The sequence below is a fragment of the Cajanus cajan genome, chromosome 3, assembly GCF_000230855.2.
Source record: "Cajanus cajan strain Asha chromosome 3, NIPB_CcT2T_4, whole genome shotgun sequence".
Lineage (NCBI taxonomy): Eukaryota > Viridiplantae > Streptophyta > Magnoliopsida > Fabales > Fabaceae > Cajanus > Cajanus cajan.
The window spans coordinates 11,618,002-11,631,484 of record NC_138519.1 but is presented as its reverse complement, the minus strand read 5'-3'; the positions used below and the strand labels follow the sequence as shown (position 1 = coordinate 11,631,484).

The 13,483-nt window shown below is 32.2% G+C and overlaps 2 protein-coding genes across 3 annotated transcripts; one reads left to right on the top strand and one right to left on the bottom strand.

The window, feature by feature from the left end:
• Positions 1-9,294: 9,294 nt before the first annotated feature.
• SOUL-1 (SOUL heme-binding family protein) lies at positions 9,295-10,295 on the top strand. The gene has a single exon (XM_020360189.3). The coding sequence runs from the start codon at positions 9,337-9,339 to the stop codon at positions 10,048-10,050; it is 714 nt and encodes a 237-aa protein (XP_020215778.2). The 5' UTR covers positions 9,295-9,336; the 3' UTR covers positions 10,051-10,295.
• A 446-nt stretch (positions 10,296-10,741) lies between these two features.
• Positions 10,742-12,517, bottom strand: LOC109799669 (protein transport protein yos1). 2 transcript variants are annotated; one of them, XM_020360275.3, is made up of 2 exons: positions 12,362-12,517; positions 10,742-11,124 (listed from the first exon to the last, which is right to left on the bottom strand). In XM_020360275.3, exon 2 carries the CDS (start codon positions 11,119-11,121, stop codon positions 10,888-10,890), a length of 234 nt encoding a protein of 77 aa, XP_020215864.1. In that variant the 5' UTR covers positions 11,122-11,124; positions 12,362-12,517; the 3' UTR covers positions 10,742-10,887. The 2 variants fall into 2 exon arrangements, with proteins under 2 accessions (XP_020215864.1, XP_020215865.1); XM_020360276.3 differs by lacking the exon at positions 12,362-12,517 and adding an exon at positions 12,253-12,329.
• Between the last annotated feature and the right edge of the window lie 966 nt (positions 12,518-13,483).

The following is a 13,483-nucleotide window of genomic DNA, read 5'->3' as shown; positions in this document are numbered from 1 at the left end:
AACTTCCTTTGGGAACAAGCAGTACATGAGAAAATATTTGATTGAAGAATCTCCCGGCTCTTCAATAAATGTCCGCATGAATTTTCAATTATTTTTCGCATCATGATAGTCCTAGGATGACCCAATCGATCATGCTAAACCTCAAATTTATTTTGATTTGTAAACTTCTGGTTTACAATAGTATTTGTTTCAACTGTATTAACATACGTGCAATACAGTCCATAAGAGAAAACAGATAATTTTTCTAATACTTCCTTTTTCCAATACTCATTTAAACGAATATCCTTGAAACGTATAATGCATTTTTAAACGAATATTTTTAACATATAATATTTTTTTTGTTTCAATTTAGTCTCACTTTAATTTTATGTCTCAATTTGGTCCCCAATAATTTAAATCATTGCAATTTGGAACTTTCGTCTAAATGATTTAAACGGAGTTAACTAATGGCCACGTGGATGCCAGGTGAATGTCACGTAGGTGGATCCCAAAATACTTGAATACACCTGGAACCAGAATGGCCCGTTCTGAAACCAGAACGACTCGTTCTGGTTACACTATTAATGTGTAAATTTTGTACCTGGAACGGGTCGTTCCATATGCAAAATTAACACACCAATAGTGTAACCAGAACGAGCCGTTTTGGTTTCGGAACGGGTCATTCTGGTTCCAGAATTTCGTGCAAAGAAAATCAAAGTACAAAGTATTTCAAACACTAGATTTGGTAATATTGTTAATGGGGATTGATAACTTCAATTGCTAAACATTTGGGATATACAGTGTATCATTAAGGACGATGCAGTGTATCACTAAGGACAATGGTAACAAGTTTTATTTCATTGTTAGTCAAACTGGAGTGAACCACTTACTACCAAATTGACATTATACAGTCAAGGATGAAACGAAACGGTGTTTCCCCTTAAAGTCATTGACGATGTACCCCAACAATAACAACCTGTTCTTGAGGAGGTACAACCTGAATTTTTGTGGTTTAGGGTTTCCCTTCAGCGTTACCCAGATGACTTCCTTTCTCAATAATTTCTTTGAACTTTTTAGTATATGTTATGTTCTGAATTTTTGTTTTCAGTTTTTGAACCATGTTTCTGTCTTTGAATTTATGATAAAGTATGAATTTTTATTTTCAATTTTTGAATTACATTGCGGCATTTTAGTCAAGATTTTGAACTGGATAAGTTCAAATCAAATAAGGATTTTGGAAGGTCTTATCTTATTTGATTTTTTTTAGTTTTATTCATAAATGAATATTAATTTATTGTATTTTTTTATTTATTATATTTTTATTAATATAGATATAATAAAAAAATATAATAAAAAGCATGAAGTTAGCTTTCTGGAACGGGCCGTTCTGAATTCAAAACGGCTCGTTCTAAAAGTAGAACGGTTCGTTCTGGTTTCAGAACGACCTGTTCTGCTGCATTCATGTGTTAAATTTGCATTTGGAATGACCCGTTCTAGTTGCAAAATTAACACATAACATGTGCATGCAGAACGGGCCCTTCTGGTTCCAGGTGTATTCATGACATTTGGCATCTACCTATGTATCTACGTGACATCCACCTGACATCCACGTCAGCAGGAACCCCGTTTAAATCATTTGGACCGGAGTCCCAAATTGCAATAATTTAAATTGTTGAGGATTAAATTGAGACCTAAAATTAAAGTGGAACTAAATTGAAACAAAAAAATATTATCAAGAACTAAAAGAGGTTTTTAACCCATAAACGTTAAAATTAGAAAATTTAACATAACTTTTCATTTATAAACAAGTTAAACCTGATTATACATATTATTAAAAAATAATTAATAAATTTAAAATCATTTTCTACCCTAATATATTTTTGTTTACTCTGCGTATTGCATGAATAAAAAACGTAGTATATATATATATATATATATATATATATATATATATATATATATTAATAAAATCAAACACCAGTAATAAGGTATTGTTAAAATGAAGTTATAAAATATTTTTACAAATATTTAAATAAACTATAATTTTCTTATGTAGCACTAATTATTATATTTATTAAATGTAATAGATAAGTATTAAGGCAATATTTAATACACATTATTAATGTATTTTTTTATAAGTATCTAAATATTATTAATAAAATTTTACATAAATATTTAAAATAGTATGAAATTATAATTTAACGATTTAACTGAAAAAATTTACTTTTAATATAAATTTATTGATGGTATAATAGTTGATAATATTATGCAGGTATAATTTGATCTCTCTTAAAAATATATTATTAAATAAAAAATAACTATTGTAAAAATTTATATTATATACATTTATTAAATGGACAAATACTCATGATTTGTTTCAAAAAATTTATCTTAATTGTTATCTATTTATACTATAAATAAAAAAGAATTATCTCCTTTAATGTACATATTTTGTGGACAACTTTGTCCTTATAACCATCTCTCAAATTACTCATTTTTTATGCACCATTTTAAAAATTACTCTTTTAATTACATTGGTAACACTCAAGTTTAGTAGGGTACCATAAATATGTTTTAAGAGTAAGAGTTACTGTGAGAAGACTTTACTCTTATCTTCCTTTTCCTCCTTGACTGAGACCCTTTTCCTCTTCTTTCTTTTGTAGTTGATTTGAGTAGTTGAGTTGTTGATTGGGTTTGGAACCATATAGAATTGTGTGGAGTGTCTTTCTTCTATCTTTTTCTTGTTAATTTTGATTTTGCAAGAGGTAAGGAAATCTTAAACTTAATATTTATATATGTTAAGTTTAAATACATTTATTAAATGGACACATACATATGATTTATTTCAAAAATTCTATCTTAATTGTTATCTATCTAACCTAACTCCGTAGGTATCTATTCAAATTCGTCACAATTTAGACGAGGAAAATCCATGTTGACCCGGTTTGGTTTCGAGTTTTTCTCGATTGGTAAAATTAGGGACGGGATCGAAGACGGAGATGTTAATACCCACCTCGCCCCTGTCCCCGCCCCTACCGCTATTTAATAATATAATTAAAAAATTATCCTTATATATATATATATAAACCAAAATTAGAAACGTTTATATGTAAAAAAATTTATTATCTTGCTTTTCTTTTATTTTAAATTTTTTTCATATTTATTAGAAATAGAAAAAAAAAGGTCTAGGAGCAGGCTGAAGGTGGGGTGGGGAAACTCAAACCCGTTGGGGACGATAATGAGTACCTAGATTTTATCCCTAGCAGGTATCGGGGGCGGGGCCGAGTTTTAAATCCGCCCCATTGTCATGCCTAATGGGTGATGTGATGTTGGGGTGGGCAAAACAGGGAGCTTTCTATCTCAATGGTATCGGGTGCCATTGAGTAGCGTTGGGCACGAAGTCACTTAAGTTGTTCACTTCTGTTGTAAGTGATTTCCTTAGTTGACATGCATGACAATGAATTAACTATATATATACACACACATGTTTAAATGTCGAGTAATTTGAAATTGATAAATATTGAACATGTTGTTAAATTGTGAGTTGTGCTTTTGTTGATATATGCTTTTATTGCCCTTGTTGTAATAGTTGTATGTTGTTTCTTTTGTGACCTTATCATTCTTTTCCTTGTTGTTATAATTGTTATGACCATACTTGATATGTGAGTAGGACAGAGTATATACATGACTTAGAGTGATGTTTTGTGAGTCACATTAAAGGTGGCTTATCCCTTTGGGTGGGGTTATATTTTGTGTAGACTTGACTAACAATCTTAGAGGTTTATATGTAGATGTTTTAAGATTATGATGTATATAGTTTATGAGCAAGATGTTTTGTCAATTGTGTATTCCTTACATACTACTTTATGCATGTATAGTTAGTTGCTTCGACATTCTAATCCGTCTAAATAATTTACATATGTTTTAGCTTCTACTTGTTGTCAATTTTTCATAATGTAAAGACCTATTAAGTTGTTACAACACTTATTAATTACTTACTTTTATTTATTTATTTTTAAAATTATACATAGACATAGTGTCTTTTTTACGCTAGTATTAATAAATATATATTGTTGATAAAAAAGATTACCCCTTTAGTGTGCACATTTTTTGGACAACTTTGTCTCTGTAACCATCTCTCTCTCTCGAATTACTCAATCTTTATCCATCATTTTCAAAAACTACTCTTTTAAAACTAATAAAAAATTATTGGGAGACTAAAAATAAATTTTGTAAAAATATGAGACAAAAATAATTAACATAAAAAATCTACCACGTCAAACTTGCTAATAACATCGCATTTTATGTGACTATTAGCCATTACTCACAAACACCAAAATTAATATTGGAGGAGTATGAAAATTAATTATAATCAATTTTTTATTTAGAAACTAAAAATAAAATGATAAAATTTAAATATGGAAACCACTCTATATGATGCTTTAGAAAAGATCTAACTACTATCTAAGTTTGAAACTTCAAAAGGTATATTTTATTTGTCTTTATCCTAGAATTGAAATTTTATACTCAACTATTATGTTTTCATGGCCCTCAAGAATCCTAGGATTTTATGAAAATTTACTTGATATTGAATATTGTATTTTAATATTTAATCATAATAATTAATAACTAAATTTTATGTCAAATACGAATTTCAAGTCAAATTTGTTTTGCCTCCCTTGAGGTTGTGTTACAAGGCCAAGTAAGGATAGGGATAGCAAAACGGCCCAGTCCGGCCCGTTTTGGCCATTGGCCCGCCAATGTAAAATGGGTTGGGGATGCTGGCCTGCCCCGTCTAAGGACGGGCTGGCGGGCCAGCCCGCATACAAAAAAAATGGAAAAAAAAATATATTTTATGTTCAAATAAAAAAAATTGCTACAAATAAATAAGGCTTAAATATGTTTAAACTACCTCGAATTACCTCGATTTTCAGATTACTTTTAATTTTTTTTTTTTAAATTACCCGACAAATTTTTTTTTTCAATTTAGTACTGACGTTAGTTTCTTCTGTTAAATGATGATGTTGCAAATAGACTGCCACGTCATCACCCAATAGTGTCTGTCACCTCATCCAAGGGACTGCTACGTGGACATGGTGATGACGTTGCAAACACTGTTGGGTGATGACGTGGCAGTCCATCTGCCACGTCATCACTTGACAGAGGGAGACCAACGTCAAGTACTAAATTGAAGAAAAAAAATAATCAGGTATTTAAAACAAAAATAATAAATTAATAGATAATAATATGAAAACTGACCTAATTGAAGAAAGTAATATTAAAAATCGACCTAATTGAAGGTAGTAATCTGAAAACCGACTTAATTGAAGGTAGTAATATGAAAATTGTCACTGAAGGACAACCTATTTTGAGGCCACCATATTTTGATTGCATAAATTACACTGAGTGAAATGAGCATATGCAAATATTCATAAAATCCATCGACTTCAAACTTTAGTTTGTCATAAAAAATGGACAAACAATTCCAACAAAGATAGTGGACAATGAAGAAGTGGAGAAAAATGAAGATTAATAAGATGAAGAAGACATAAAACACCTGTAACTAGAAACAAAAGCAACAAATGCACATAAATTAGCTTCCCATTGATCATGTATGGAAACTATCGCACTTGATTATAAAAAAAGAAAATTATGGAATTATATTAAAACTCAGTATATATATAATATATATGTGTGTAATATTTATATTTACTAGTAATAAGTTTTTAAATAAAAATTTCATTTCAATTCTTATAAGTTTTACTTGTAAGATAGGAAAGTTAATGCCACAAATATTCATTTAACTTATATATATATATATATATATTTTTTTTTTCTTTTCCATTTTGTATCTTTCACTTATATGCAAGTACTGAAAATTTATTTGCTAAGTCAAGTCTCCTCCAAACAGAATTCTAGCTACTTTCACTTCAAATCTTACTTTTTTTTACGTTTCCATCATATGTAATATAGAAAAAAGGTGTAGCGGAGTCAAGTCTCCTTCAATTAGGTCGGTTTTCAGATTACTACCTTCAATTAAGTTGGTTTTCAAATTACTACTTTCAATTAGGTTTGTTTTTCAGATTATTACCTCCAATTAGGTCGATTTTCACTTATATTATGTACAATCATGTCCACGTGATAGTCCCTTGGATGACGTGGCAGACACTATTGTGTGATGATGTGGCAGTCCGTTTGCCACGTCATCATTTAACAAAGGAAACTAACGTGAGGTACTAAATTGAAAAAAAAAATTTGTCAGGTAATTTTCACCAATTTTTTTTTTAAAAGTAGTAATCTGAAAATCAAGCTAATTCGAGGTAGTTTAAACATATTTAAGCCAATAAATAAATATAACCATATGAAATTAAAAATGCATACATATTATACATAATATATGTTCAACAAAAGTAAATTACAAACTTAGAACAAAATCAAATAGAAATTAATCCACTTACACCAAAATCAAAACCAAATTATAAACTTACAAATTACTTATAAACTAAATTTTTTGATAGTCCACAAAACAAGTTCAAATACAATTAATTAACTTTAAATTTTTATTTTAAGAATATTAGAAGCTCTCTTGGAAGAAGTTGTTTGTACTTTTTTCTTAATCATCTTCATCTTCATCTTCTACATCAAGATAAAATAAACATAAAAATAATTAAATTAAAAAAAATATGCGGGTCGACGGGTCGTGGCGAGCCGGCCCTGTAATACCCATTTTTTATTATTTATTTATCAATGGCATTTTCGTAAGTTTTCTTAAAGTTAGAGGGGTAAATGGGTAACTTGGAACGGGCTGTTCCAAAATTGGAACGGGCCGTTCCAAGCAATAAAAAGACACTAAATTTTTAGTTGGGAACGGGTCCGGAACGGGTCCAGAACGGGCCGTTCCAACAAGGAGAACGGGACGTTTTGATTTTGGAATGGGTCGTTCTGGAAGGAGCACGGGCCGTTCTGGATGAGTCCCGAAACGGGCCGTTCTGGTTCCGGAACGGGCCGTTCCAGTTCAAAATTTTACGTAACTTTTTCGGGCCCAGAACGGGCGTTCCGCTTTTTGGAACGGGCCGTTCCGGGTTAGGCAGGCAGAACCCTATAAATAGGGGGTTGGGGGTGTTGGAAAAGCGGGATTGAGAGAGAGGGTCCTAGAGAGAGAAAGAGGAGAGAGAGAGAGAGAGAAAGGGAGAGGAGGGGAAAGAAAGGAAGAGGAATCCAGTAGAGGAGGTTCTGCCAGGGGAGAGAAAAGAGGAGGGAAAAGAGGAGATTCTGCCCGAGTTTCGGTTCTTGTTTAAGGAAGAGGAGGAGGTTCTGCCCGAGTTTTGATTCAGGTTTATCCAAGTAAGGGTAGTACTTATAAGACTTAATCTAGTATCTATGAGCATGATAAGGGTAGTATAACTTTTAATATGCTATTTTGTTTATATGAAGATTATCATTTGTTTAAGTTGATGGTTGTTTTAAGTGTTTAGTTATTTATGGTATTATATTGAATAATTTGGCATGGTTATGGAAATTTTTGGTATGTAATTATGGAATATGCTATATGTTTGTAGTTTGGAAAGCTAATAGAACTTAGAGGAGTAAGGTTATGGTATGGATTAGATCTCTTGGTGAGATCAGGATATAATCTTTGAAAAAAAATGAAATTTGGGAATCCCATGGTGAGGATTCCAATATGGAACTTTTCCAAAGATTATATAATAAACCACTTCAGATGTTAGGTGGATTCTGAAGTACTCCTCTAAATATTCTATTTGGTACCGGTATGAGTCTAGGCCGAGTCATACCGATGGATGAGGTGGCCCCACCAGGGTTACGTGACGACGTAATCTAACTGTATATTTTCCATGAGAGGTTAGGCGTGGGACATGGGTTGCTGACATGTTTCACCGTATCAACACTTGGTTTGGATGGTGTTGAGGCCAACATTTGGTTTGGATGTGTTGGTTACATCATGGATTATACAGTGGTGTGACTTTGTTTTGGATGTGGAATATGTATACATATGGTATGGATTGTATACATTGGTTATGGATTCTTTATTATCATGAAATATGTATGCATTGGCATGGATGTGTATACATTATATTTTGGATTGGTCTATATTTATCTTGGAAATGACTTGTTGGTCTGGATAAATACAGTGGATAAATATCTGTTTAACGATATTTTATTATGATGTACTATGATTGGTTTTATATGTGCTAACCCTTATATTTCCATGATGGACTGTGATGATCTCACTATGTGGGGGAGCAGATCAGGTATGAGACTTTGGGATAGTAAGGAGTCTTTTGGATAGCTGCTTTGAGAAGTGGCTAGGTTTAGAGCTTGACCAGCACCTAGGGTGTCTTATTTTGATGTCTTCATGACGTTGTAATTATATTATCTTTTTGGATTACTGTATAACCTTACTGAGGATGACTCTACTATAAAATTATGTTATATATTTTAGAAACAATTTTATGTGTTATTGTATGTTTACACTCTAGCGTAGCTAGCTCTTATTCTATTTTCTTTTATATATATTATTTATCTTTGGTTGGTTCTAGATGTGACGGCCTAGGGTGGGTCGTTACAGGCCCGCTATTTGGCCCAGGGGGTTGGCGGGGCGGGCTTGACGGGTTGAAATAATAGATCCGGCCTGCCAATTTTTAGCGGGCCAACGGGCTGGCCCGCTGTCCACTGTGTCATCCTTAAGTAAGGATATGATTAGTGGTTTAGGTTTTGGTATGATTAGTGTTAGATTACTCAACTAGACCATCTAGATATAACATCGGAAGGATATATTTGTCTATCAATTTCGAATATGAAAGACAAAAGCTAAGTCAAAACTCTCTCTAAACAAAAGGCCCAAGAAAACAAATGTATTAATTGACTTTTATAATAATAAATTTAAATCTTATATTTAAAATGATTGATGGACTTATTTAATAATAAATTTAAAACTTATACTTAAAATGATTTCTAATTAATTGTTGTAATATGGAAAATTGGAAATTATCTCCATAAAAATCTTATATTAGAATTAATAAGTAAATAAAAAAAGAAAATCCAAACAAAGGAAAAACGGCAAAATCCAAAACAACAGTAGGTCGTGTTTGTTTTGGCGTCATGTTCAGTTGAACGGAAGTACTATGTGAGATAGCTTTTCTGTTTTTGGAGTTTTGTTTTCGTTAAAACAAACACGACAGATGCAGCGGACAAACGGTGTCCACAATCGCACAGCGGCGTGGCAGAATCACAGCCATCAATTTTTTCCAAAGATGCTAACCTCTTCTCAAAGAAACTCATAGAAGCATGTCGCTTCCGCGAATAATCAAGAGTGCAAAAGCCCCAATCACAACATGCATGTCTTTATTATATATAGGATCCAAACCACATCATCATCATCATCCAAATCTCCCATTACTATCTCCCACCTCTCAGCACACCCTTTTCCGCTCTCTCTCCTTCATGGGTTTAATATTTGGAAAAATCAGTGTTGAGACCCCAAAATATGAAGTTATCAAATCCACAAGTGAGTACGAAATCCGCAAGTACGCACCCTCGGTAGTGGCTGAGGTCACCTACGACCCATCACAGTTCAAGGGAAACAAAGATGGTGGCTTCACGGTTTTGGCCAATTACATTGGCGCTTTGGGGAACCCCCAGAACACCAAGCCTGAAAAGATTGCCATGACTGCACCAGTTATAACAAAGGACAGTGGTGAGAAGATTGCTATGACAGCACCTGTTGTGACAAAAGATGATGGTGAAGAAGGGAAGGACAAGAGGGTGACTATGCAGTTTATTTTGCCATCTGTGTATCGGAAAGCTGAGGCGGCTCCTAAGCCTACTGATGAGAGGGTTGTGATAAGAGAAGAGGGTGAGAGGAAATATGGGGTGGTGAAGTTTGGAGGAGTGGCATCAGAGGAGGTGGTGAGGGAGAAGGTGGAGAAGCTCAGGATGAGTTTGGAGAAAGATGGGTTTAAGGTTGTTGGGGATTTCTTGTTGGCAAGGTACAACCCACCTTGGACAATTCCTGCACTCAGGACTAACGAGGTTATGATCCCAGTTGAATGAACTTGGTGGATGTTATTTAGTAATAATGATGATATAGATTTCAGTGCTTTATGCTTGTTAGATGTTGTTAAAGTTTACTCATGTGAACCCCGACCCAGGGGTGGGGGGAGTTCATAAGTATGATTCCTACTCATCAAAAAAAAAAAAAAAAAGTTTACTGATGTGAGGAACTTTATAATAAGTTGTAGTGCTGCATCATGTTATTATGTTTAAATTTAATACACAATGAATGTTTAAATTAAGAACTTTTTATGTGCCGGTTCTTATTCATGATTTTGGTGTCTGTGATTGTGCTTTACATTTACAATGCAATTTTGATCGAAGCAAAACTGTTTATGATTTTGGTGTCTGTGATTGCCACTTAAGTCATTGCAGAACTATTTTCTGGAGTCTGAATTCTGGTGACTTATATTTCAATCCATGCTCAAGTTATTTTCATTCCTATTACACTTCCTTTGTCGAGTGTTGAAAAAAAGTAGTGTGAACGTATCATACTGGTACTTCAATGAACACAAGAATGATGCCAATTGCGTGATTAGAGATTCACTATTGACACCAGCATATGCATATTAAATCGAGATAACTGAGTTGCTTCCAAACACGCTATAAATAAGATGCCAAATTGACATGTGCTAACATAGTTATTTATGTACCACAAGTTAATAGATTAAAATTTAAAGGGGGTTAAGAATGATAATCAAAACACATGCAACTAGTGTACTCTGTTCATCACGCCTCTAAATTGAATTTATAAGATTTTCGACTGTTCCGAAACATAAAACTCCAAATTTACATATCATACACAACAAAGCATAGAGCTTGGATGGCACTCTAAAGTTATCCAGAGAACAGCTTCACAATTATAAAGATTATATTGAAGAGAATCAGGGGAAGTCTCAAGAATTGACAGGCATATATAACCCCTATTACTTGCCCTTTAAGAGAATTCCTCCTAGGTCCTGTCATTTCTGCCAATGTCCATCCTCTTGGAGCAAGGAACCGGTCCTCATTCAAAATAGCCAATGCATTTGCAAAGAGCAGAAAACCTTCTAGCAAAGTCCAGAAGCCCATCCTCTGCCAGAAAAAAAAAACAGAGTGTGCATCTTAGTACTCAGAAAAGCTTCTTAATAACTTCCACTCCACTTTTCACACAAAAATCAGTTAAAGAAATTCAAATATGAATAGGGAATGAAAATCGTCAGAAACACCCTAAAGATAAATAAACATGGCACAAGCAAAATTATAAGGGCACTATTATCAATAGAGGCTATCATTCTTCCTGGCTTGAACTGCATACATGGCCAATGCTTTAACTCCATGATACATAGATCAATAAAGCCAAAACCAAACCCATCCAAGTAAATCAGAGTGCAAGGCATGCTCTACTCGCCTATCCACTACAATCTTACGTGTCCCTCAAGTATCAGATTGCAATAAATCTCTACTCGGCTAAATGGGGATTCAAACCCAACCTAATATAAAATTGTACATAGAATTTACTTGCCAATATAGGCTCATTTTACAGAGAACTCAGGACAGTCTGATCAAATTTCTTAACAACTTCCCAATTTGTTTGGAGCAATAATTACAGTGGCTTTAATAATACCCATACCACGAATCAGAAATAGGACGACCAAATTTCAAATGCACAAACCATGCAACTAAACCCAAAATACCAAATCATCCAAATCATGGAGAACAATATGGAATCACCAGACAGCAGAACACCACGCCCCATGTAGGCAAAGATTCATTAAAGTGTATTTTGTCCCATCCAGAGTTAAAATCACCGCAAAACATAATCCAGTTTGAATTATAAAGCTGAGATGATTCTAGTCTGCAATGGTACAAGATATTACTGCATACAAAGTTTCAATTTTTAGAATAAAATAAGTAAAACGGATCAACTTCGATCAATCAATCCCCATAAGATTCTTCACTGGCAATCAAAGTAATGTATCGATTATAAATTCTACTTCCAAGTTTCAACCAAAGTTTTTTTCCCTCGCAATAGCTAAACAGTAGTTAAAGGCATTAATCTTTCTCAGAAACAAATCAGAGAAAACATTAGTTATCATCTCCCAGTGAACCGATAGCACAACCGAAACACGCATGCAAAAAGAAACATGGTACAAAATTGTAAACTAAGTAGAACAATAACAGTATGGACCATAATATCAGTTAAACGAATTTTGGGCGAACCACAAAAATTGATATCACGCAATACAACCAAGAAGTTAATCAAACTAAGAAGTGATGTCACTAATTTTTGAGGGAAAAAAATAAGAAGAATCGGGATGAGTTTTCTCACCTGTTAAGGAAAAAAGCAACGACCTACGAATTCTCGAGACTGAAAACCCATTCTTAAGAAAGAAATCTCTAGGACTCTCCGAAAACTCATCTAACGACACAGAACGCCCGTCGCTAACACGTTAGCACGAAAATTGAATATATCCGTTGGATTAGAAGTCTACGCAGCAACAGCTGAAACATGCCGCACTATATCTTCCTCTGTAATAGTATTAAGTAAGTAACTTGCCTATTTGAGTGATATTTTTAATTAATATATAGGAATAAAATTTATAATAAAATGATAGTTACTAACTTTAAAAATTAGAATTGATATATCGATTAATTTTTTTTTAAAATTTGTTATTATCATGCTATTCTCACTTATTTTTCAATAAAAAATTTATTATCATTATTTTCACTTATTTGTCAGTAAAGAATGTTATTTTAAAATATAATTGATTTTTTTTTATAATAAAAATAATCATCATATATTTTTATTTTTTATATTATTCTTATTAAACATATCAATTATATTTATGTTCTATTATATGATAAATCTTCTTGAAAAAAAAAAAACCACTCTTTATAAATATTGGAATAAATTTATTAGTGTGATAAACTAAAGAAATAATAAATTATTACTCTATAATAATTATTGTCCTTAAATTATGTTGAATAAGAAAAGTTAATAAATAGATAATTTTTTTTTATAAAATTAATTATTTTGACTAATACTAAATTAAAAAATTAATATAATACTTATTTTAAGATTTTTTCTTCTAAAATGACATTTATTGTGAAGTAGAATGAATATAACAAAATATTTCAATTAACATTAGGATTAGCCTAAAGTTAAAGATTGAAATAGTGTATGTAAGAACTTACGTTGAATTTTATTACTTTCATTATAAATTAAAAATAAGTTTAAACAAAATTAAAAAAGAGAATTTTTATAAATTAATTTATTCATAAGTTAAATTTATTTTATCAAAAAACTTGTTTCATTTTATTTTCCTATTTTACCGTCGTAAACTGGTTTGGAAACTTAATTTCCAAATTCAAACTATTTTTTTGGGCCTTAATTTTTAAGATTTATTATCTAAAAAATATTAAACAAAAAAGAAACTTTTCCGACCCGATT